Source organism: Mustela lutreola, chromosome 8, assembly GCF_030435805.1.
Source record: "Mustela lutreola isolate mMusLut2 chromosome 8, mMusLut2.pri, whole genome shotgun sequence".
Taxonomy (NCBI): Eukaryota; Metazoa; Chordata; class Mammalia; order Carnivora; family Mustelidae; genus Mustela; species Mustela lutreola.
The window spans coordinates 82,381,239-82,407,974 of NC_081297.1; the positions used below are offsets into that span (position 1 = coordinate 82,381,239).

General features: G+C 40.9%; 1 protein-coding gene and 1 pseudogene across 4 annotated transcripts in view; one reads left to right on the forward strand and one right to left on the reverse strand.

The window, feature by feature from the left end:
* The window catches only part of SSPN (sarcospan), a 114,361-nt gene that overhangs the window by 70,403 nt on the left and 17,222 nt on the right, over positions 1 to 26,736 (forward strand). The window contains exon 1 of one of the 4 annotated variants that reach the window (XM_059185821.1): positions 6,205 to 6,577. The exons of the other annotated variants lie outside the window; for them this stretch is intronic. Within the exon in view, the coding sequence (XP_059041804.1) occupies positions 6,302 to 6,577 (276 nt within the window). The 5' untranslated portion in view covers positions 6,205 to 6,301. Of the gene's footprint in view, positions 1 to 6,204; positions 6,578 to 26,736 lie in introns of those variants that run through there. 4 annotated transcript variants of the gene reach the window in all.
* On the reverse strand, positions 25,001 to 26,698 carry LOC131838199 (chromobox protein homolog 8-like; annotated as a pseudogene).

The window sequence follows — 26,736 nt, forward strand, 5'->3', positions numbered from 1 at the left end:
GCATTCTTTCCTCCTATCTCAGCCTATGCAGGGAATTTCCATCTGACTAATTCTTCTGCCTCAAGGAACTTATCTGATCAATTATCAAAAAAAAAAAAAAAAAAGGAGGCAAAATTTTCCTCAATTTTGTATTATCCCTTTAACTACAGCTTTTCTTTCCCTCTTCCTTTCTCCACGAAGCTTTCCCATGGATTTCTTTACACACGTTCTTCCCCTTTGTCCCTTCCCATTCACTCTTAAACTCACTGAAATCTTAAAACGACTATACGGGGCTGCTTTTGGCAAAAGCCATCAGTGGCCATCTTGCCACTAAAGCCTCTGGACATTTTATGTTTCCCTTCCTTGATTCTCTGTGGAGTTCAAGGAGGGAGTGAGTTTGCGATACATTTGGGACATTCAAATGAAGATGTGAGTAGGACCTAGAACTGAGGACAGAAGTCTGGGCTTCTTAGAGTTGGGGATCTGCAGTGAAGTCATGGAATGTGTAGTGTAAGAAGACAGAAGACAAAGAACACCAACATCTAGGAGTTTGGCGAAGGAAATGTACGATGAAGAAAGCTGAGAAGGAGAGGGTCGTGGTTTTTAAAATATGTCTTTGATACTTTTCCTTTCAATAGAAGGATCTAAATTCTTCTTCCCTTGAGTGTAGGCTGGACTTAGTGACTTTCTCCTAAAGAATGTGAATAAGAGTTACTAAGTTACTCAGACTTCTGAGGCCATGTCACGAAAAGGATAGCTTCTACCTTATTCCCTCCATCTCGGACTCTCTTTTTCTGGTTGAAGCAGTCCACCATGTTGTCAGGATACTGAAACAGCCCAGTGGAGAGCCAGTGAGTGGAGAGGTCATATGGAGAGGACTAAATTTGCTAGCTGGAGGTGTAAGTCACCTTGATAGCAGAGCCATCTGCTTCAGCCAAAACTTGAGATGATTCCAGACCCCAGTCTTCAAGGCTTCCAAGTGAGACCCCAGATAATGTGAAGAAACAAACCATCCCTGCTGTGCCCCACTGGAATATGAGACCCACAGCAACTGTGAAATAACAGATAATTATTGTTGTTTCAAACCACTAAGTTTTGGGGTGATTTATTATGTAGCAATAGATGATTAATACAGAGGAGCCAGAAAGGTAGGAGAAAATTAAGGGAGTTTGGTAAGATAACTGAAAAATCCAACTCTCTATTATCCAAAATATATAAAGAACTTATACAACTCAATATGAAAAAAAAAAAAAAACAACCCTGATTTTAAAATGGGCAGAAGATCTGAACAGACATTTTCCCAAGGAAGACACAGAGATAGCCAACAGACCCGTAAAAGATGCCCAACATCACTAATCATCAGGGAAAGGCATACCAAAACCATAATGAGGAATCACCTTATACCTGTTAGGATGACTGTTCTCAAAAAGACAAAAAATGAGTGTTGGCAAGGATGTGGAGAGAAAGGAGTCCTTGTGTGCTCTTGGTGGGAATGTAAATTGGTGCAACTACAATAGAAAACAGTATAGTTTCTCAAAAAATTAAAGAAAGAAATACTATATAGTCCAGTAATTCCACTATTGGATACTTACCCAAGAAAACAAAAACACTAATTCAAAAAGATATATGAACTCCTGTTCATTGCAGCATTATTTTCAACAGCCAAGATATGGAAGCAGCCCAAGTGTCCATGCATACATGAATGGATAAAGAAGATGTGATATATGAAAAAAAATCATATATATGTGTGTGTGTGTGTGTATGTTTTATTCTCCATAATAGTGGAAAAAAGAATGAAAGCTTGCCATTTGGAACAACCATAACAAAAAGAGTGAAAATCTTGCCATTTGGCACAACAAGGATAGACACAGAGGGTATACTGTTAAGTGTTATAAGTCAGGAAAAGACAAAACCCTATGATTTTACTTACATGTAGAATCTAAAAAAAACAAAACAAACAAAGTCTTGAGTACAGTGGTTACCAGAAGAGAGGTGGGTGGAGGAGTAGGTGAAAAAGGTGCAGGGGATTGGTGGTATAAACTTCCAGTTATAAAATAAGTCATAGAGATTAAAAGTATGGCATAGGGAATATGGTCAATACTATTGCAATAACTTTGTATGGTGACAGATGTGAGTAGGACCTAGATAACAGTTATCTAGATAACCTAGATAACTGATAAATGTCTGTTTTCTTTCTCTTAGCACACTGTTAGTGAGATTCATTCAGATGATTGCTTATATCAATAGTTAATCCTTTTTAAAAAAATTTAATTGAAGTATAATTAACATACAGTGAATGATACATTCCTTCTTATTGGCAGGTAGTATTCTGTTGTATGGATATACCACAGCTTTTTTATGCATTTTTCTCCCAGTATTCTTATTTAAAATTAATTTAGTTATTTCATCATACACAATGAAAACATCAAAATTACATGACAAAACTACATGAACAAAATTATATGTGGAAAAATTTGATATCATTATAAATAACATGAATGCATTAGGAAATGACTGGTAGTTAACATCTTTGTACATTCTCTGTAGAATGAGAAAGTTATAAGCCCTCTCTCTTTTTTTCTTGTTTTAAGATTTTATTTATTTATTTGACACAGAGGGAGAGAGAGATCACAAGTAGGCAGAGAGGCAGGCAGAGAGAGGGGGAAGCAGGCTCCCTGCTGAGCAGAGAGCCCGATGTGGGCCTGGATCCCAGGACCCTGAGATCATGACCTGAGCCAAAGGCAGAGGCTTTACCCACTGAGCCACTTAGGCGCGTCTATAAGCCCTCTCTTGACCATAAAGAGTACACTTCCCATATAACACTTAACCTGAAAAATATAAACTGTCATGAAAAAAACCCACAAATGGGTCAGTTCTGGAAAATGAACAAGAAAATGAACCAAAGACACATGGAAAATTAATGACATAGAAAAAAAGGAAAATAGAAAAAAAATGAGAGTTTTAAAAATTTCTTATACACACCTGCACACAGACACAAATATCAGCAATACCTGTAAAGTCATTTTACGTATGGGCAGTGTTGCTGCGTATCACGAATGAGTTTTCAAGTGTTCTCTGTAGAGTATGTGATACTTCTTTAAATCAAATCTAATTGACCTCCTTGATATATTTAATTACATATTAAAGACACTTGATACAGTCCTTGGAACTGTAATAATTTTTCTATGAAATCTTTTTTGTTCTTGGCGAACGTAAGATCATGGGTTCAGAAAAACATTGGTTCAAAGATTATTTCTAGTGGGGTCTCCTAAGGACATTTTTGTTAATGACACTGGTTATAAAAAGAGTTATCATCTTCCCAGTTCTGAACTTCTGAAGTGTAAATACTTCCCAATAATGTGGAACTGGGGACACAGCAGAGGTAGATACTAAGCTTAATTTTGTTATTTTCCTCAGAAGATCAAAATAATCTCAATACATTAACTACTCTCCTTCAAATTCTAATTTATAGCCTTTGTTAGTTTTGTTTTTTTTTTCTTCCCTTTGTTAGTTTTGAGTTATGAGAGCAGCCAGAAGAATATCTGAAAACACTTGGTTTCTACTTTGCCTTTTATCCTGGTAGTGTAAATATCTGAAGAGATTATTGCTTAACCTATAAAACAGTGACATTATAATTTATGAACAACTAAAAAAACCCTGCTCATTTTTGTTCAACTATGTGATGAGCTGTAAATGCTGATTTTTCTCAGTGGAAAGGACATGTTAAATAAAGGAAAAGTGGGGCACCTGGTTGGCTCAGTGGATTAAAGCCTCTGCCTTCGGCTCAGGTCATGATCTCAGGGTCCTGGGATCAAGGCCCGCATCGGGCTCTCTGCTAGGGAGCCTGCTTCCCCCTCTCTCTCTGCCTGCCTCTCTGCGTATATGTGATCTCTGTCAAATAAATAAATAAAATCTTTTTAAAAATAAAGGAAAAGCTTTCCTTGTTGTATCTTAACAACCCTCCCCTTCCATTTTAGCCTCTATTGTTCTTTATTACTAACCTCCTGACAACTTTTCTCACCCTCTTCTTTGCTTCCACTTCCCCATGTCAGTTGACATCTCATCTTCTCATCACCATCACCTCCTGGTTACAGACCAGGCCCACTCAAGCACAGATTCAACCAAGCAGCTGGGAATTGGAGCATGTGTAAGGCTCCTTGTATCACTGCTGCTTCCTTCACTGGAAACTGAAAATTGAAGTTGGTGGTTGTAATCAGACTAGAGGATTACAATTCGCCTGTCCACTGCTACTGGTTTCATTGTATGGTCAGCAGATAAAGCCCGTGTCTAGTTAAAAATGAGTAATGGAAATAATGCTCTTCATCCACTGTTGTATATACATCACGGTGGTGAATCAAGATATTCGTGTAAAGTTCTCAGATAGTCTTAGGTGCAAGGCTAATAGCCAATTCTCTGATGGATAAAATACCACCTATGATTGTTAAATTGTTTAAAATCACAAATAATTTACACAATCCACTTGCCTATAGGAAGTAATTATTAAAATAGGTAATCCACCACAGTTCACATTTGGTTCCCTTCACCCCCATCTTAATTAGGTGGGTAGCCTAATAATCTGGTTCCTTAATAATTCTGGCACTTAATTTTTCATCTTTAAAAGCGTAAACTATAATTATAAGGTGTGACAGTCAAGTGTGTGAAGCACCTAGCATATACTTGATACAGAGTAGATACTCAGTTATTGATCTCTACATTATTCATAACAACAAAGAATTATTTCTGTGTAATCAGCTTCCTAAAGATGCTTTCCATGTTTATGTAGAAAACCCATGTACAGTTTGGTCATTTGGGTTGTTCTCAGTCAGGCCCAAGTTGGGCAGGTACCTTGGTGTTAACAGCCGCTTTTATTTGTCTGTTCTCACTAGAAATCCTAGCGGTATGGCTGCCCCACAGCTGACAATGACCTTACCTCAGCCCCTGTGCTGCTCTTGTGAGAGAGCCTTGCTGCTGCTGCTTCCAGGGGGATCCCTGGCCTGTGTGGTTTGAATTCTGCTTTCGAGCTACTGAGTTTATTCCGTGGACTATATTTTTCTTACTGATCCAGAAGGAACATATAAGAAAACACTGAAGTTTATAACTTAATATTATATTTTATAACTTTAAAGGTGCCTTTTCTAATATCTGGTAGTTTGCAAAAAGAGTTGATGATGATTAGTTTATAATTCTAAGAAAACAGAGCAGGGAATGAGACTTTCTTTAAATTAGCGATAGTGAGCAGTCTAAGAGCAGGCTTTATTTATCCCAGCATCGTGGCAACAACATCATTTATTTTTTAAACATGTCTTTCTGAATGTTACAGTGACCATACCAAAGTAGATATAAAATACTCCAAAATGATGGGATCATTTCTTAGTGGTTTCCTGAAATGAGCCCTAAGTGCTACTGAGCACAGATATGTGGGAATAAGAATCATTGGTTTTATTGACTCGTTCTGTGACTTTGGGCTGGGACCGAATCTATCTTGAACTCCCATTGTAGCACATGGTAGGTGCTTTAAAAATCTCTCTGATGTGGACTGCATTAAATTGTCCATGTCCAAGGGCTATTACAAGGCCCCTCAGCACTGATGTGGAGATTACTGAAGACTGGTTGGGAAGTCCAGATAAACAACTGAAAGAACTTTTAAAAACACGTGCACTGGGAAGAGTGTATTAGCCCAACATCTTCATAAACAGTGCTTTCAAAAGCAGATACCTCCATGGGAAAAGTGCCTTTATTTGTCAGCTGGATTGCAGAATTCATAAAGAAGAGCCTATTCCTTTGTCGGAAAATAAGAACAATTTAACTTCTGGAAATGACTTCGCAGCTTGGAACCCAGCAATGCCTATTTTGGACTAAACTGTCTGTTAATTAAACTCAAATGATTAAACATTCATCACCTTGCATTGCACCTCTTAGAAAACAAAAACAAAACAAACAAACAAACAAAAAACCCTGGGGCTTTGAGTGAAGAAAACACACACACACACAAACACACACGTAGCCTGTCTAAAGTCCATAAGGCCCACAGGATTTAGAAGGCCAAGGCCGCCGCGCTGACTCCCGCTGGGGTCAGCAAACCCTGCGGTGGGCCCAGCGGGCGCTGCGTCCCGGCGCGTTGGCAGTTGGCGACCCCCCTCGACTCCCCCTCTGCTGCGGGCTCCCTGTGGCCTTTGGAGGCCCGGCGAGTCGGCTCCAAATGTTTTCCATATTTGTTCAGCCTCCGTAATTCGAATACCAGGGCAGGCTCAGCCCGCCCAGCGCCGCGCTCCGGGGCCCAGCGCGCGGCACACGCATCCACCCACCCACCCACGCAGCGGCCATGGGCAAGGACAAGCAGCCCCGCGGCCAGCACAGGCAGGGGGGGCCGGCCGCGGACGCCGCCGGGCCCGACGACATGGGGCCGAAGACGGGCAAAGGGGCCCCCAAGCAGTGCGGGGAGGAGGAGGCCCGGACGTGCTGCGGCTGCCGGTTCCCGCTGCTGCTCGCGCTGCTGCAGCTGGCCCTGGGCATCGCCGTGACCGTGGTGGGCTTTCTCATGGCGAGCATCAGCTCCTCCCTGCTAGTCAGAGACACTCCATTTTGGGCTGGGATCATTGTAAGCATCAAGTCTGTTTTGCCTAAGCGCGTGTGCCAAGCAGGAACGCACGGCCGCATGGTCGAGTCCAGACTAACCCAACTGCATGCGCCCTTCCCCAGCTCCACTCCTCTAACTCGCGCTCTGCTTGGTGACGGTGCCGGCCCGGGGGCAGGGCTGGGCGCGGGGGGACTCCAGCCCCTCTCCAGCTTGTAGCTCTCCGCGCCTCTCACGGGCCTGCCTCTAGCGCTCTGGAGCTGGAGAGGCGAGCCAGACGCGGCTTATTGTGGTCAAATTCAACGTTCTGGGTAACAGCAGCGGATTCACTTTGTCTTTGTCCTTACCCTGGTCCCCGGACCCCACCCTTGTCTCCAGATCAGTAACAAACAGTGAAGGAAGTTCACGGAGTACAAGGTTAGGAAAAAGCCTGCGTTTGGGGTTGCCACGTTGGGTGGTGTTAATTTGATTTTTTTACATTTGAAATTTCATTAGTAAGTTTTATAATGTTTTAAAGCAGGAAATGTGACTACAGCAAGCACAGCCTTAATCTGCTGGAGTCTGAAGTGGCATGAAGGCAGGGGCTGGCTATGGCAGGAGGGTATTTGGGGCTCTGCTAATGGATGTTCTGTTCTAGGCGAACACTGGTCAGCTGTTGTGAGTGTTGAAACACACAGCGTACTTGGCTTCATTAAATGGCTTCTTTGATGTGAAATGGGTGCCATTTACTGGACACCTCATGTTGCCTGTCCTGATAGAGGCCTTACATTTATTATTTCTAATCCCCACATCATCCTTAGGGGCTGGTTAGTATTGTTTCATTTCTCAGAAGAGAAAACTGAGAGCGGACTCGTCCAGGGTCGTGAACTGACCAAGTTGACCAATCAGCCAAACGGATTCCTTCTTGCAGCAAACTACACCTGCGTCTGCCTCACCGAGCCGCACTGCCGTCCCCATTCAGTTTGTAATTTTAAGTCTGTTTTAGTGCCTTAAGGCTGACTACAGTCTCTTTCATGTGCATTTAGTTCACAATTTTTTATTTTATTTGATCCGTGAAACTACGCTTGGAGGTGGGAACTGGGACCCTCTTGGCACGGTGGGGGGAGAGGGAGCAGGCTAGGAGAAATTCAATGACATTCTCAAGGCCTGACATTAAAAGTGGCAGAGCCGAGGGGACACTAGAATGGCTACTTATGGCTCCTGTGTCATGACTGTGTCATGACTGCTGTTACTGACCACAGGAGGTATAACTCATAAAACTACCCTCAAAATAATTTTGTATCAGGGACAGATGTTAAAAGCACCTGATAAATATGCATCGATGCAGGTATTTTCTCATTAAGATTATTTGAACTCACAAATTCTTGCGGAGTAATTTAAAACTTTTAATTTGTGTACTAAGAATTCCCATGAAATTATCATGATTGGAGTTTTCTAAATCAAGTAATTTTAAAAATAGCTTTTCACTAAGATATACTGGGTATTTTAGTCACCTAAATGACTGTCAAGATACTCAACGGTGGAGGGGGCGGTGGGGGGAGTCTTTCTGTAAGACCAGGCAAGTTGAAACAAAGGAATAAGAGTCCTTCGTTCAGTGGTTTTGAATATCACTTACAGGTGTGTCTTCTATCCTTTCCTTATGTCAACTTTAAAAAGTCCGGGACCAGAAAAGCACTTTTTTGATAGGAAAAATGCATCTTGATGTCTAAGTCCCATACATACAGAGTGGATCCACATCCACATACAGAGCGGATCGTGCCACTCTGAAATTTCACAAACTGAGCGATTCTGAAATTTCACAAGCGCCTGTTGGGAGCATCACGTGCTCCTAATTGCCTTGGAAGCTCCCTGGGTGTGATGCAAAGAGCATTGTAGACAGCCAGCTGTCTGTTCTTTCCAGTTTTGAAAACCCAGTTTATAAACTAGGATCCATCTGAAGCTTGCCTGTGCTGTGTGGCCCTCATGCTATCTGTAAATCTGTTTTTCTTTCAACAGAGACTTTCTGGAGAAAAAAAGCAGTTAGTGGAGACTGGTGAGAAGGATCTCAAGCTGGGCGAGGAAATCTCTCCTCCCAGCTGGGCCACAGACCCCGTGCTTGTCGTCTGCATCTCGCCTTCTGTGTTTGGTCACAGGCACTCTTCCAGACTTTCAGGGAAGTAAGAGACAGGGCAGCTGGACGAGAATATACGGAAGCCTGGTACTGAGCCACAGGCTAGACATTATTTGCTGAATAACTTTGGGCAGGTTACTTATAACCTAAGTTTCCATTTCTTCGTTGATGAAATCAGAATGGTAATAAGTCCTACCTCTTAGGGTGTCGTGAAAATTAAACAAATCAATACATGTTCTCATACTTAGAGCAGTGCTGGCTTAGAGCATTCAGTGAATTAGCTCTTTTTATTAGCAGAGTAGCAATCACTGGGAGTGGAAATCACTCTTCAAATTAGAGGCAGCTCTATTTTATCTCTAATCTTGTGGAATAGTTATTTCAGACTCACTTACATGTCCTAGACTAGTTGAACTCTGAAGGTGATACCAGTTCAACGTCTCAACTTTCTCTGTTCATAGCCAAATTACTCTTAGCAGTCTTAACGGTATTCGATTAGTCCAGTACTTTCTGGACCTCTCTGGAGACTTACAACAATGAACTTGGAGGAAAGGGACCTCCTCAGGGTCATTTCCCTCAGGGATATGGAGTGACTGTGGTCTGGGATATTCTCTAGAGAATACTGAAATATTTGCCCTGTTTAGATCTGCTATATCAAAGCAGTACAGGTCAGTCCCAGGGGCTGAGACAAAGTCAAAATCCACTTAAGTCATTTAGGCTGAATTTGAATAAGCAGAGGTCCCAGACTGTGCCCCCAGTCCATCAACATGTTTAATGCTTCACTCTTCTCTTTCTTTTTGTACTGGTTGCCTCTTAACATATAGTACTTCCTTCACTTTACAAAGGTTATTATCCCATTACTTTGGGATTTGGAAATCACTGTTCTCATCATAGAATCTGGGTAGGTGGACAAAGCCACTTAGGTGACTTACTGACCAATGTCTGGGTGACTTGATGACTATTCAGTGAATTTCTGGTTACAAACTGGAGAAGTCCTTGATCATCTATGATCAGAGATTTATGTCTAGTGGAATTTTAGGAAAACAAATAGGTTATTTCCTGTCTATCCATAGATGTGATTTCCCTCATCCTCCATCAGAGAGATGACTGAAGGCTTTTTACTTCAGTTACAAAAGATTCCTGTAAAGGAAAGAAAAAAAATGGAATGGAGTCACTGTAGAGACTTGGTAACCTGTAAAAGTGCCATTCTTCTCTCAGAATTCTTTATAAATGGTTTGAGGGTTGTAGGTCACACCACAATGGCAATACAAAGTGAAACAGAGTCTTTGAGGATGAACTTGGCTCAGGGCAGGGCAGCCTAGGAAATAAAAGTCTGTTTTGCATTTTATTCTATTCATGGTTTGAGTACTTGGGTCAAATAGGCAAATAAGTTTGCTCATCATAATTCTTACTGATGAAAAACGTGTATGGACTGAAGGAATCTAAGAACATTGAGGCTTTTACATAATTCTTGCTCTATAGAATACAGTCTTGGCTTAGGTAAAGTGTAACATGTTTGAACTTTGGCTTATTTTTCTTCATGTACTAACATTTGTTGGGGGTGTCTGCTGTTCTAGGGATTGGTCTAAAAATAATGAGTCTTATACCAGGAGAAGGAGATCTCTAGAGATCCTGATGGGCATGTGCCCTCATCACATCTGACAGTAATGAATACTTCCAATTAAAAAATTTAACCTGCACAAATATTTTTAAAACCCATTACCTTTCAAAGTATTTCACCTACAGTGATTTATTTTCTTTGGCATCTCTACTCTGAAGTCAATTTCAGAGCAAACTCTTGCTTCTCATCCCTGATGGGGATGCATGCTAGTCTCTTGGCCCTGGTAGGGAATATTCCCATGGAAAGCAGAAATTTGCCTTATTGTGGTTTTCAGCTTTCCTCATAAGTTTCTCCATTGCTCCCATATCGCACTCAACGAGAATAAAAACCCTGAGATGTACACCACATTAATCACATTAGAAAGTTTAAGGAAAGGGCTTCAAAGGAAAGGAAGAATATTTGCTTTCCTTAATGTCATTCATAAAATTCATCGTATGAATCTGTAATGATTAAGAGTCTTGTCAAGAATTTCAATAACAGTTTTCGTATGTTAACTTACTCTAAGGAATTCAAAATGCAGGTGTATTCAGATTTTAAAATCTATTTTTAACCTTGGCTTAATGGAAGGGAAAATTGGGTGGTTATTTATTTTAAAACAGACTATATCCTGAAATGCACAAGGAGATATATGACATGTAGCAAGTAAGGAACAGATATTATCATCCACTATTTATAACTAGAAAAACTAAGTAAGACATGATGATTTGGGTACAAGATTTGATCATGGTTATAGGAGAAGCTCGAAGTGAGGAAGGTTTGGCATTTGGACTTTGAATAAAAAAGTCAAGAAGCCAAAGCGGTGTCAGTTTTCCATATAGATGTATTGATATTTGAAAAAGTTAACTTCAAATTATGTTTTTAGGAATACATTACATAGTAACACATTATTTTTCATATTGGGATTTTGATGTGCTTCCAAAACCTAATATTATATCTCTGGCACTACTGGGAAATAATTTTTATTATAGCAACTGTCACAAGTTTTTAGAAACTGAGGAGTGGTAATTATATGGCCTAACTCAGTCCCCACTGAGTATATAAGATAAATAATGGTAGGAAAATTATCTTTTGGTACATGAATTTCTCCGAGTAAGTGTAAAAATGGAATATAACTGAATTAATTTGGCAAAAGAGATTAATTATAATCAGTGTATGAAAATAAAGGGGATTATTTGAGAATTTGGTGATTTGTTTCCTGAAAGAATATTAGAATAAAGAATAAGAAAGCTTAAGATTGGACAGTCTCATTAGGAGAAATGTATTTTCACCTCTGCTGCTAGCCCGATACTAAGCCACACTTGCTAAGGGCCAAGGAAGGGCTTGTTTAATGTGGAAATTATCCCTGGATCTTCTTTCTCTTTTTAAAATAAGGAGGAAACATGCTGGGTCCTAATATTTTTCAGTTCTGTCATGAGAATATATTCAACGCAGAAAGTTAATCTCTGGAAACTTTTGAGATATCAATCATCATTTGGTTTTATTTTTTTATGGTAGAAATACTAGTGCATAGAATTTGGGGGTAATCAAATGAAACAGAAAGCTATTTATTCTCTTTAAGTACACTGTATGTCCAAGGAACTCTTGTGTATCCCCCGACACATGATGGGTGCCTGATCAGCTTTGAGTTGAATCCCATCTATTCCATACTTCCCATTATCTTTGCTTCTGTTTGAACTTACGAAACCCCATTTTTAAAAAAGATTTTATTTATTTATTTGACAGAGAGAGAGCACACACGTACATGCAAGCAGGGGTGTGTGGTGGACAATGGGAGAGGGAGGAGCAGCCTCCCTGCTTGTGGGGCTCAATGCAGGGCTGGATCCCAGGAGCCTGGGATCATGACCTGAGCTGAAGGCAGACACTTAACCGACTGAACCACCCAGGCACCCTGAGAAAACCCATTTTTTAAACTATCATTTAAGGAATGACCTATAGTTGCGTTTTGCAATACAGACAGATTTAAGTTTATTGATAACATTTTAAAGAACTACTAGGGAATAATAAAGAATGTGTTATCACCTCATTTCGGGCTCTGGGGTTCCAGAAATATCCAGAATACACTAATGTAGCATTACTGAGATGTTATATTTCCTCTTCTAAAATGACTACAGGTTAAAAAAAAAAAAAAGGAAAAAGAAGTCATTTGACTTATTTCGCATATGTCTAAGTAGAATAAATTGACGAGGCTGAATGCCAACGTCTTCCTTCTACAAAGGAAGCAATGGTATAGATTTCCTAATTTAGCATAAGAGTTTCATAGTTTGCCAATATGATATCCACTTCGAATTTGTTCTGATGATATGGCTGTTTTCTAGTCCTTTTCTTGCCGTTAGCCTTGTCTGTGACATTTGTATTAAGGGCATTCTTTAACCTGGGTCCTTTACTGGTGTTCTCTACCCTCTCCTCACCCCCGAAGAGTTAGCATCCACGTGAAAGGATCCACAGGAGGCCCCGTGAGGAGCCCAGTGTGTGTATTTCTGTGTTGCTGTAGGGCAGGAATGGAATCTCGTCATTAAACTTTAATTAGTTATCATTTCACTGCAAACTAGAGAAATGCTGATCAGAAAGGGCCCATCAGTCTAGAGCTGGATGGGACCTCATGATGTCATAGTTTAACTCTGGTTGTTTCTTGCCATGAATATCCAGGTGCAGGTTTATGACAACGAGTTCGCAAGGCGAACGTGAATTTTGTTTTTGAAAAGTGGATGTTGGTAACAGTGTTTATAGCTTAAACTGTGTAAAAGCCTATTTTAGAGGCTTATCCTCTGAGATTCTTCGGATGCCGCCTCACATCTCAGTGTACTGAGAGAAAACTTGGCAAGAGTATCTGTCAGATGCCCCAGTGAGGTAGCTCAGTGGATCCCCCTGGTTAATTTTAAAATTCCTTTGTGTACACCTACGTGTATGACAATAACGAAAATGCATTTTCCTTTGAGTCTTAGTCTGCTCTAGCAAGTTCTGTTCTGGTCTCTCTTCCTGGCTTGCAGACAGCTGCTCTCTTACCCTGTGCTGCCATGGGCTTCCTTCTTTGCCTTGCTTGGAGACAGAGTAGGGTCTCTCTTCCCCCTTATAAGACCACCAGTCCTGTCAGATAAGGACCTCACTCTTCTGACCTCACTTAACCATAATTACTTCCGAGAAGCCCTGTCTCCAAATTTAGTCATCTTGGGGGTTAGAGCTTAAACCTAGGAATTCAGGGAGGACGCAGCTCCGTCCATAGCCCTTTCAGTGAGGGATATAAGTTGGTACAACCACCTCTTAATCTCCTTTCGCAGTTTATTCCTGAAGTCCCTATGGCTTCCATTGTTCCTGGAACAGTCGGAAGTCTGCATGTTCCCTTTCTTTCTTTCTTTCTTTCAAGATATTATTTATTTATTTATTTGAGTGAGAAAGCAAAAGACAGAGCATGAGTAGAGGGGGAAGGGCAGAGGGAGAGGAAGAAGCAGACTCTCCACTGAGCAGGGAGCCTGATATAGGACTTGATCCCAGGACCCTGAGATCATGACCTGGGCCAAAGGCTGATGCTTCACCCACTGAGCCACCCTGGCTGCCCCTGTCTGAATGTTTGTAACAAGTGAACTGATACACGATGGTGCCGCTGGGTGGTAGGGCTCTGTGCTCAAGCCAGTAGCGAGATGCATGGAGGAGGTGGTTTTTACTGCATTTACAGAGTGCTGCTTCTGTCAGATTTCTGTCAAAATCAAGTGTAGTAGATTCAGCTAGTGACTACAATTCTTCGGCTAGTTTGGGCATTTCTTTGCTATCTTAGCTCTTTAAGGCTTAGGAACCACTGTTCAGCAAATCTCTGCCTTTCTTTTCTGTGCTGGGAGTGACTTGCTGTCAGCATCTAGCTAAATGATACCTTGGCTTCTGAGGCAAGGAGGTGAGGGTGGTCAGCTGTGCGGTGGCCACCGGCCTCTGATGGGCAGTGAACTCAGGCTTTGGTGTTTCTAGAACTCAAGGGAAGTCACCTCTCAGGTCTTTATACTGTGCGGCTGTTGTTCTCATTTTTGACGATGGTTCTGAAAGTGACCAGATGACCCATTGTCGTTCTACAGAATGGGTGAGAATGAAACTCTGGAGGTGTTCCCACCTGGGTCTCATGATGTAACAGCCTGGGAGCCTGCGTCTCCTTGGTGGATCTCCCCGCTTCAGCACGCCTTCCTATAAGATCCTGTTTGTCCAAGTAGACATCCGAATGGGGCTCTGCTTTCCTTTATCAAGGGCCACACAGCCCAGACTATCCCAGAGAGAAAGAGGAGAGGAGGCTAGAACCACCGATCCAGTCCGAGGCCTGGAATGAGGAGCACATGCAGGGTATGGCCCTTGTTCCGGGGACACCCCGCAGTGTCTCCGGGCTGATCTTTGAGCATAGTTAAAGTGGGTACTCCAGAGATGACCCCTGCCTGACATCCTGGAGTGTGTTTCAGTGTCGCTGTGTTTCCTGGGTGCCAGCAAAAGGCCAGTCCGTGAGTGGACACCAGAAAGCAAAGGGTTTGCTCACAGACCCCATACTCAGGTACTGCTGTTGAAGTTCTGTCGGAGCCTGCTTCTGTCCTTGCAGAAAGGAGCAATGCTCCACCCTGACTGGGAGAGGCCACAAGAAACATCTAGGATGTTGTTTGCCTGGCATCCCACTCAGCTGTTGCTTTGGAAGTGTTTGATTCAGCATTCATTATAATGAGCCATTAAAAAACCCTTTAAGATAGGTTATTACCAAAGAAGCCCTCTCTTGTGTGGAAGACAATGATAGGTGACAAGGAAAGAGGGGGACCTGCTACTGTGTTAACTATACCCTGACTAGGGGAAGAATTTTGGCTTTTCAACTAGGGAAACAAAGTAACCTCGAAGCTTCCTTCTAAAGGATCAGGTGTGGCTCACGTATCAGGCCATTAGGCTCAGGCTGAGTCTTATCTCACTTTAGCTGTGCAGGGAAGGCTAGGAAGTGAGGAGGCCTTTTCCGAGATAAGGAAATAATAGCATTTCAGGGCTCGTCCTTTCTGCTCGAGGGCGGAGTGCGCTGCTCCCTGAGGGAGAATGGAGGACGGCCACCTCTACCTCAGGGAAAGGCGGGAGTCCAAGGCCGCTAGGGCTAGCGAGCAAACCAGGTCCCTGTGAGGTGAAGACAGTATAATCAGTGATAAGTAATGCCTCCAGGACCGCGTGGAGCTGCAGAACCCAGCCGTTTCAGTTCACATGTTACATGTTCAGGAGGGTGAGGCGTTTCTCGCATGCAGTCAGCTCGTCAGATTCTGAGGCAGAAGGAGCAAACCCACACAGGTTGGCTTCGCCTCATAATCTTCTCGTGAACAAGTAGTTTGGGATGCCTGTTAAAGCGTTTCGATCTGAGTTAAGGGCTCTGAGACCAAATAGAATGTTTAAAAATGAACCCAGGGGAACCGTAACTATTGTGTTATAGAAGCCTCGATAAATTATTTGCATTCAGTGACTGACTCTAGTGCGTCACAAATTTTTCCACCTCGAGACCTCCCTGAGGCCTCGCTCCCCTTCTCCCTGTCCTCACACACATCACAAAAAGCTCAGTGTCTCGCTAACCCATGTTGCCATGGAAGGGAACAGGAGAAATGTTAGAGAGGCTGCAGGCTGCTTGGGGACACTGACCTCTTCATTTTGAAAAGGACAAAACACTTTTCAAAGGAGAAGTAATATTACTATGTATTACTTAATGTTACATTATAGCCTGGTATTTTTTTTCTTTTAAAAAGTGCTCTCAATTAGAAAAGCCACTTGATAATATTTTTCAACGGTTGAACAGGATGGTTCTCTCATTTACACTCTCGTTCCTGTGTTATATAATTGAATTTATATTGATTTACTGTATAATTTCTATGTGCTGTACTATTTCACAAATGTTTACTTATTGCACTATTTCAGATACATGAATCCAGGTTATTCATGTAGAATTATCTCTGCAATTATTATAAAGTGAGACCTAATTTGAGAACCTGCTTAATTATGCCTGAGTAATAAGATCCAGCCTATAACTAATAACTATACTACAGGACGAGGCAAAAATCCACATTTACAGGATTCCTTTCCCTTCTGAGGACTTGAAAAATCCCAAAGTGAAACAAATGAAGTACAGGTTGTTTATTTTCCCCACAAATATGTAGCAATTCTATCCCTCCTGTTGACTTGTGGGAAATGCTAGAACACAATTTTTGTTTCTTTTACCTTCTTTGAAAATGGATAATTTTGCAAATGTAGGTATTTATTGAATTCATTGGCAATTAGTCTCTGATTAATCACTACGAGAGTGAGTGAGGTGCTTGATTAAGAACAGAAACAGAAGCCTATATGAGAAAGAATACTTAAGACTTTTAAAAAATTTGCGTTGATAGAGGCAGTGGGGAGGGGCAGAGGGAGAGGGAGAGAGAGAGAATCTGAAGCAGACTCCCCACTGAGCATCGAGTGGGCGTAGGGCCTCCATCTCACCACCCCCAAGATCATGACCTGAGCTGAAGCTAAGAGTTGGATTCCTAACCAACTGAGCCACCCAGATGCCCGTAGAGTTTCCACATCTTTTCCTGTCTCCATTGGTCTTTCCATATGCTAGGTACAGTGGCCCCAGGAGCTGAGTGTCTGGGAGAGGACACACAGACAGCCAACTACCGTACAGTTTAAAAAACCAGGTACTGGGACACCTGGGTGGCTCAGTTGGTTAAGCAGCTGCCTTCGGCTCAGGTCATGATCCCAGCATCCTGGAATTGAGTCCCACATCGGGCTCCTTGCTCCGCAGGGAGCCTGCTTCTCCCTCTGACTCTGCCTGCCACTCTGCCTGTGCTCACTCTTGCTCTCTCTCTCTGACAAATAAATAAATAAAATCTTAAAAAAAAGAAAAAAAGAAAAAAAAAAAAAAACAGGTACTAAGGTCCTGCCCTGAAGAAGATAGCACAATGGAGTCCGTGATTAACCCCATTCAGGGAGGATCAGAAAAGGCAAGGTGAGGGGGTTCTGAAATCACAGGACAGGCATCAGCTTTGGGATGAAACAAGTGTGGGTAGAATCCTAGTTCTATCAATCTGTAGCCATTTCCAAAAACCTTTGGTTTTGCTCCTTATTGTCATTTTTGTGGGGGCTTGAATAAGTACAAGCAGCCCTAGGCAATTCTATGATTATTTTTAAATTATGAAAACTTCCAAATATATAATAAGATGTAGAGAATAAGAAGACAACCACCTACTTATACCCAGGTTTGTCATTTTAATATTTTGTCAGAAGTGTTTTATTTTTTTAAGAAAGAAAATATTACAATACTTGTTTCTTTCTTAGTCCTATTCACCTACCCCACCCTCCTTCTGTTACTCACTCTCCTGAATCTGGCACTTACCACACCTTTGAGTGTTTTTATGCTTTCTTATATGTATATAACCATAAACAATAATTACTTGTGTTTTATATTTCAAATTTTATATAAATGGCAGCATAACATCATTTTTGCTCAACATTGTTTTTGGGATTCATTTATAATAGTACATGGATACCATTCATTCACTTTTGTTATACTGTATTTCCTTACAGAAATACATAACAATTTATTTATTCTCCTGTAGATGAAAATTTAGGTTATTTTCAAAACTGATTTTTTTTTTTTCTTTTGCAATTACAAAGTGTTGCAAAGGACATTATTTCTCATGGCTCCCCATACACGTATTTCAAAGGCACTTTATGGCACATTCCTAGAAATTGGAATTATTGGATCATAAGATATAGGCATCTTCAACTTGCTAGCTATTGCCAAGTCAGGACCACAAAGCCACAGTTGTATGAATTTATACTCCCACCAGCAGCAAATTAGAATTTCCACCAATCTACAACTTGTCAGCATTAGTTACTGTCAGGCAATTTACATTTTTGCCCATCTTGTTTAGCATGTTTTATGTTTTTCTGATCACTAGAGGAATTGAACATGTTTTAATGTTTACTGGCCATTTTATTTGTTTTCTAACATTTATTTACAAATATTTTCTATGAGTTGTTTGTCTCTTACTCATTGATTTATAGGATTTCTTATCTTTGTTATTTAAGCTACTTTGATTTGTGATTTGAGCTACTGCTCAAATAGTTAGTACCATGCCTTTCATCCTTACTCATGGAGCCTTTGTTGCAAATAGGATTTAATTTTAACATATTTATATTTAACAATCTTTTTTATGGTGGGTGCTTTGATAGATTTTAAAGAAATCTCTTCCTACACCAAGTCATAAAGATAGTTTTCTAGACTGTGTTCCCAAAATGCTGAAGGTTTGTTTTTTTATTTTTACCTTTAATCTATGTATTCTAACTTTTTGTGTATGAGGTGAAGTAGTGTCTCATTTTTCTCATACAAATTATTGTTTTAGTACTATGTAATGAATAATTGGTCCTTTCTATACTTAACAGCTACTTCCATTTATCATCTATCAGCTTTCCATATTGGATTTGAGGATTGCGTCTGTGAATCTCGTTAGTTTCATCATTTTATGTATCCTTCACTGTGCTGATACCATAGTATTTCAATGAACAGCACCGAAATGCTCCTTGTGATGAAGATGGCAGCATAGAAGCTCTCCTCCACCCTTCCCCACTCCCATCTTGTTCTTTTTCCAAATTGCCTTCGTAAGACTTAGCCATGTTCTCTTTTGTCTATATTTTAGAACTGGCTTTTGAGGTCTTAAGAAAAGTACTTTTGGTATTTTTATTTAATTTATACTTTATATACATGAGCAAAGACTCTCTCTTCATTTACCTGATGCTCTACAGTTTAGCTATAAGGTGTCCAAATGTAGATTTGCTTTCACTTTTCCTACTGGGGACTTGTTATGTCTCCTGAATCTAAAGATTTTTGTGTTTTTACCAATTCTGAAAAAATTTCAGAACATTTTAAATATTTGAAAAAATTTATTTTTTATTTATTTAGTTTTTCAAATACCATCTCTTTCTTCAGTTTCTCTGCTTCTGAAGCTACTGTCACAGGCATGGACCTCCTTATTTCATCTTCCCTGTTTCTCACCCTCTCCACTGTGTCATATCTATTATTTTGAATTATTTCCTCAGTTCTATCTTCTAGTTCATTGTTCCCGATTTCAGTTGAGTTGAACCTTTCTATTGCATAGAGTATTTCATTCCAGTGTTTTTTTCTTTCTAGAACTTCTATGTTTACTGTTTTTTTTTTTTTAAATATCCCTACTGCTTTTTAAAGTACCCTGTTTTTTATTCATATTTTCTATTTCTTCTTTCATGGCTTCAATTATTTCGAATTTGTTTTTTAAGAGGCTCTATTCTTTAGTTCCATTATTTGAAATTCACAAGCTTTAATTCTTGGAGAGTGTGTGCATATGTGTGTGCACATACTAAAAATTAATCAAAATACTAATCATCCCTAACAAGTTAACAATTTCTTAATAGGATCAAATCAGTGTTCAAATATCCTGGATTAACTCATGGATGTTTCTTCACAGTTTGTCAGAATCAGATCCCAATAAGATCTATACTTGAGTTCATATATTTCTTATGTTTCCTTTACTCAAAGATTTACCCTTTCTCTCTCCTTTCTATCAAAGCACACTCTGTCTCCCACTCTTTCTCTCCCTCCCTCCTTTGCCCCCCCCCCCTTCCTCTTTCTCTCCTCTTCACAATTTTTTTGTTGAAAAAAAAAATCAAGGTTTGGGGTTTTGTTTTTGTTTTGTTTCGTTTCTGTTTTTGTTTTTAGGACTACTTTCTCAAAACCACCTCCACACACCCCCATCAACTAAGACAGAACACTTGTCTTGATGAATTCCAGCGCTAGTGGGTTCCAGCTGTATAAGGGTGTAGCCATTTGCGGGGCCTAGCTTTATGCCATGATCTTAGCTCCATCTCTTAGCCAATAGAAGCTCAGAGCATATTCAAGTATTTTATAGCTAGAAGGGTTTCATAACAGTTAGTCCTTACTATTATGCAGAACTAAAACCTCTCGATGTTTTAAAAAATCTTCTTTGGATCAACTTGCAGGTTTCTTTACCTCTCTGAGTCACAATTTTCTATAAGATGGAGTAATATTTTTTGCTTTTGGCATTGTTTCAGAAATAAATGAGCTTAATATTTGCAAAGCAGGTGATGCACAAAAGGTACACTTTCTGGGTAGAGGAGATTCTTGAGCAGGGTTTGAAGAATGAATAATGCTGATTCAAAATAGTTGAAGGGGGAGTACTATACCAGGAGGATAAAAAAGTAAATGATGTTTTAGGTAAAAGACACAATTCATGTCCTAAGCTCAATTTTCATCCACAACCAACTTTATGGCTTCACAGTTCTATTGCTTGTGTTCGTTCGGTTTTTTTGAGGATGTAATGGCAAAAATTCCCAGTAGTTACTATCAAATGTGAATCTTAATATAGACACACAGATCTGTTATAATGTTAAAATAAGGAGGATTAAAATAAGTAGAAACCAGAAGAATAAGAAACCAGAATAATAATAAGAAACCAGAAAATAAGGAGGATTAAAATAAGTAGAAACCAAAAGGATTCTACTTGAATGTCTCCATGATAAGTCATGTATTAGGATAGTTGTTGGATTTTTCTTCTGTTTTCTGAGTTGATACAATGCTCAGTTGTGAGATTCATTGGTTTCAAATGAGCTATTTGCAGTAATCTTTAGGCAAGGTTTTTGGAACTTATGAATTGCAGCAACTTCGTGCTGGCACATCTCTCAAAGGTCTCCCTAGCTTTCCAGCCTTGCTTTGGCAGGGACATCAAGAAAAGCACACTATATCCATAGGATTTGGGGGATTCAGGCTCCCTTCATCCAGCTGCTGGTCACAAATTCCAACTCCTTTTCAACAGTTCCATCAGGGTAGTTTTCTATGATCTTTTAAAACAAAAATGAGGTACAAGTGAACATCTGCAAAGCACAATGTGTGCTGAGAAATAAGGCAGTCACTTGACAAGCACATTTCCTTCCCACTCTTTCTGTGCTGGTACAACAGATCTGGCTGAACCACACAGTGATGAAATTACAATGTAACATTGGCCGAGAAAATTAAAATTAAAAGTGTATGTAATACAAAGGTATGCAAAGATATATAATACATGTAAATATATATATACTTCTGGTTATCAGATTGTTTGAAATCATGATAAAAGCCAACACTTTGAATTAGAAAGGACATAACCTACCATGGGAAAAGCTTTCAGCCTGGTATGTAAGTGCTCCTTTATATTCCCTCCTCCACCCTTCCCCCTCCCTTTCTTTAAATTTTTATTTATTTATGAGAGAGAGAGAGCACACAGGGGAATGGGGCAGAGGGAGAGAGAGAATCTCCAGCAGACACCCCAATGAATGCAGACCCTGAGGTGGGCTCCAGGCGGGGCTTGACCCCAGGGCCCCAAAATGCTGAGATCATGACCTGAGGAGAAGTCAAGTGTCAGGCACAACCGACTGAGCCAGCGAGGTGCCTCATTACTCCTTACTTCTTTACCAACCAATCAGAGTTTTAATCCCAACAGAACAGGTGACTCTATTTCATTGTTGATGATTACATGAGCAATAATGTCCCTAGAATTGCCTTATCACTTCTTAGAAATCTTGTTTTTACAATGTATTTTCCAAAGAAATCTGGATTGAGCCAAGTTCTAGGTGATAGACCTTCTTTGTGTTTCAACTTAATTCATTATCACATTAAATTATTTATTTTGCATACCACATTTGGAAAGTCCATACATTTACAGTAATTCAGACATGGATCTGTCAGGGATCAACTCCTCAGTCAAAAGGATAATCATGATAATGAAGGGGAGAAAAAGACTGAGAGGATATGATAGACGGTCTAAACTCAGGTGTGACCAAGCAAGTGTCATTTCTCTTTAGACTCTGAAAAGAAATCATTTTCTGTGATAAAATTGATTATCCAGAATTGCCTTTTCATGGAGAGATTTTAACCTCAATCTCAACCAGCTTCTTTTAAAAATAATCTCTTGTCTTGTCTTTGCAAAGCAGATATTATAAATTGTCCTCCCAGCCCCCATAGGAGGCTGGGAAAATGTATAGATGAGGAAATGTGCTCTAAACCCAACTCCTCCCAGGCCAAGTAATGTCCTTGAATGAAGAGAATTTTCCTGCACTAATACTGTCCATTGGCAATTTTTACTCTAAGGAAAAAACAAAAGTAAGAAGAGTAAAACAGTAAAGCTCTGGGGTTGTAGATTCCTAAGGCAAATGAAAAGGCTCTGAATCAGGGTGCCCGGGTGGCTCAGGCAATAAGCATCTGCCTGTGGCTCAGGACATGATTCCAGGGTCCTGGGATCGAGCCCCACTTCAGCTCCCTGATTGGTGGGAAGTCTGCTTCTCCCTCTCCCACTCCCACTGCTTGTGTTCCCTCTCTCTGTCTCTCTGTGTCAAATAAATAAATAAAATCTTAAAAAAAAAGAAAAGAAAAGGCTCTGAATCTCTTCCTGATAATGTGATAAGACAAATGAAACTCTCTTTAGCAAAAGTTGCTAGACATAAAAGTTGTTTAGTTGCTATAGTTTTGTTTATAGTGGAAAAGAAGCTACTACTTTGCTTTGGGTTTAATAGAAACCAAGAAAAATGTTTCCTTTTTTTTTTTTTCAAATTTGTAATTAATGATCTGGGCTTTAATGCCTGTGCATTAATATTTGTAGCATTTAGAAACAGTTACAGTTTTGTCTTGCATCTCGCTGTTCAATTCTGTCATAAGCTCTTCAGTTGATTTTGACTCTTAAAAAGTTATATGCCGTTGCTTTTGGAATTTCCCATTAATACCTGTGCACTATGTTTGGCTAAAACAATTATATATTTTTAAAAAGTAATATTAATCTTTGATCTATTTGCTCTGGACAGAAAATATTTGTAGCTGAACAGCATTTTTTTTTTTCAGAAATTAAATACTCATCCTTATAGAACCATAATAGTGTCATCAGAGAAACATACAGCTTGCATAGTTACCAAGATTGGCATTTCCTGGGTAGTAGAGAATAAATAGTTTGAAGCAGAAACAAAAAGAAGCAAAGAAAGAATTGTATAACTCTTAGGTGTTTGCAAACTATTTATGTCAGCAATACTGGGAAGATTTTTGAGAAGTGAGCCCTTGCTATGAAAGCAAAAGTAGCCCAAGTCATTAAATGAGTGGATTCATTTATTCATTTGACATATGTGCTGGGTACTCTGTGACATCCTTTATATATTCTGTCTCCTATAGTCCTTACAGACATTTTTGAAGTAGGAATTGTTGGTCCTCTCACAGATGATGGAACTGAGGCTTGAAGAGGATAACTTGTCCAAGACAAAAAGCTAGAATGTGGCAGAGGTGGGTTTTGAACCCCAATCTGTCAGCTCCATAGCTAAGATATATTGCCTCCATCTCTGTCGTATGCATGCAGCCCATTTTGCTGTAAAACTTTATTTAGTTACCCTGTGTTGACTCTTATCTGGGGCATGTGTGTGTTATCTTTTATGGAATCTGTTAGGTCTCAGATAACTTATAGTGCGTCCGTGTTGTTGAAATAACAGAAACAGCAAGGCTCTCCTAAGAAACAACTGTGAGTCCACCATCTTTTTAAAGGGGTTGCTGGGCATTACCAGTTCAGTGTTTGAGGGGGGAACGTATCGCCTTGAGGATTTATTGTTTGTATTTCGCTCATGTTTGTCGGAAAAAGAAGCAATGATGTGAAATCCTATGTTCTCCATGGCTCTTCTTAACAAATGACATAGACCCGGGTCTCTCAGTTTATTCGTCTGTGGTCTGCCTGTCCACTTTGAAGCATCGGGGAGTACTTTTTGTCTCTTCTCTTTACTGAGGTATCTCCAGACCCTCAAAGAGTACCTGGTGAGTAGTAGGTACAAATGAATACTTGTTAAATGAACAGAATGATAGAGGGCTACATTTATATGTATTATTCATTTTAGCTCAAATTGAAGAGAGAGTTATACTGGCGCAGTTTGAGGTCCTATGAGATGGGAAAAAAAAAATAAAACCTACTCCAATTGCAGGTGCGTTATTTATGATCCCAAACACAAATGATAAAGTCTTATTTTCTCTCTGTTGCACATGAAGAGGCTGAGTCTTAAAGATGACATCGCCTTCCCCTAGCCTGGACAGTCATTTGCCACTCAAAGACTGTTGTGCACACCATGCCTCAGGAGTGGTGCTGGATGCCTTTCAGCACAGGAGAGGAGCAGAGGCGGAAATGTTCTCCAGATCTCTGCAGCTTCCATTTCACTCACAGTGAAGTCCAGATTCTTCCTTGGAGGTGGCCAGGCTGTGGGATGGTTAAGAGCCACACTCTGGACTCTTGGTGCCACTCTCAGCTCTGTATTTGCTCTGTGACCTTGAGCATAAAAGCTTTCTGAAGCTGAGTTGCCTTATCTATGAAATGGGGCTAATAATAGTGTCTACTTGATAGGTTTTCATGAAGATCCAATGGGATAATTTACCTAGAATGCTTAATTTTAATGCCTGGCACATAAAAGTCCTGAAAATTGGCCTTAAAATGTCTAAACACCTAGACTTGATAATTCATTTTTCTTTCTTTCTTTTTTTTTTTTTAAGAGTTGAAATATATATATTTAGATATTTTTTCTTAAATAACATATTTACATCTAATAGAAAATATAACTCTAGAGATAATCTTTCCAACCAAAACTGAAGGGAGGGAGGAGGAACGGAAAAGGCAGGGCGTGTGAAGTTAGGGACGGGACCAGCCAGAAGGCACCTCCCACCCAGAAACAAAAAGCGTTATGCCAAGTTTGCGCTCCCACTCTCTCTCCTGCTCTCTTGTCCTGGGATCACCCACCCAGCAATTCATCTTTTCTCTTTAAAAAAGCCTTGGTCCGTGTTACTTTCCTTAATGGTGATGGTCAAAAAGTTTGAGGTCACGTTGGTGACCACCACCTTCTCCAGGTTGGTCAGAGAGGGACTCCAGGACTCCTCCTCTGGGTCCCCCAGGATTCTGGCCACTGGGATCCTGGCGATGAGGGAGGGCTTTCCCCCCGGGCCCCCATGTCCCCATACAAGCCCCCCACAGAGCCGGGGGTGCCTGAGCCATGCCGGACCCGGGGGCCACCTGGGTCCATGGTGCCCTGGTCTCTGGCCTCCAGGAAGGTGGCCCTGTGCTTTATGACCCTGGCTGGAAAGGTGTCCACAGCCAGCTTGCCCGTGGCCTCTGCCGGGCTGGGGTTGGCCACACCGCACTGGGCCAGGTCCGAGTCCTGCCTCCGGGCCAGCTGGATCACGCTGTGGCCAGCTGGGAACTTTCCTGCCCCAGAAGGGGCCTCGTCCAGCTTCCTGCCCTTGAGGTAATCTCCGAGGCCATCACTGGCTTTTCCCAAGGGCCTCTGCGAGGGGTCCAGGAGCTCCTTCCGGGGCTTGGGGCCTCGCTTCTTGGAGCTGTCTCCCGGTGAGCTGGGTTTGTCTTCCGTGCGGCTGGCACCCCACTCGCGCTCGCGCTCCCTCTCTCGTCCCCGCTCCCGCTCTCGGTCCCGGTCCCGGTCCCGAGGGTGCTCCACTCGGCAGGTGCTGCTAGGGCTGCTGCTGCTTCCTGGTGGGGACAGACCCATGTTCCGAAGGCCCTCATGAGCTCGAGAAGTAGAGGCCAGGTCCTGGGGGGCGCGTCCAGGGTAGGGGATCCGGATGCCTCGGGCTGAGTCACTTCGGGATAATTCGTTTTTCTTATGTAAATATAAAGATCATGGCAAATATCCCCTCTATCTTCTAATACAAAGTAGACTGTGTGTAGTTTGTCACGAGACAGTACACATATTATCAATTTTTTTTCAGATTTTATTTATTTGTCAGAGAGAGAGAGCACAGGCAGGCAGAGTGGCAGACAGAGGCAGAGGCAGAAACAGGCTCCCCGCCGAGCAAGGAGCCGGATGTGGGGACTTGATCCCAGGATGCTGGGATCATGGACCTGGGCTGAAGGCAGCCACTTAACCGACTAAGCCACCCAGGCGTCCCTTTGTTATCAATTTTAAACATGGTTAACTTGGTAATACATCTGTGAGCCCCTCAGTATGCTCGAAGTTTGGCCTACTCTAATAAACATATAAGTGACTTGCAATAATGATTAATAATTACTACAATTATTCTCCAGGTATTTCTTATGCATGATTGTAGGTACCTTATTTACATTAGCTTTGCTCTTTGAATAAACCACCAAAAGAAGGCATTATTGCCCTTATTTCATAGTTAAGGAAACTGAGGCTAAGAAGAGTAAATAAGTTTATCCAAGATCATTAGTTAGAAAAATAATAGAGTCAAGCATCAACTGTAGCCTACAGGTTCCCCCCTGTGCAGCACTTAATTATAGTTTCCTACTTGATTTTAACACAACTAAAGAACAGTTACCACTTGTTGAATGAACTGTTAATTGATGTTTCATGCTTTTGAGAGTTATTTTCACCTTTCTTTCCTCATCTGATTAAGAGTATTTTTGAGTCCTTTTATCTTGCTTT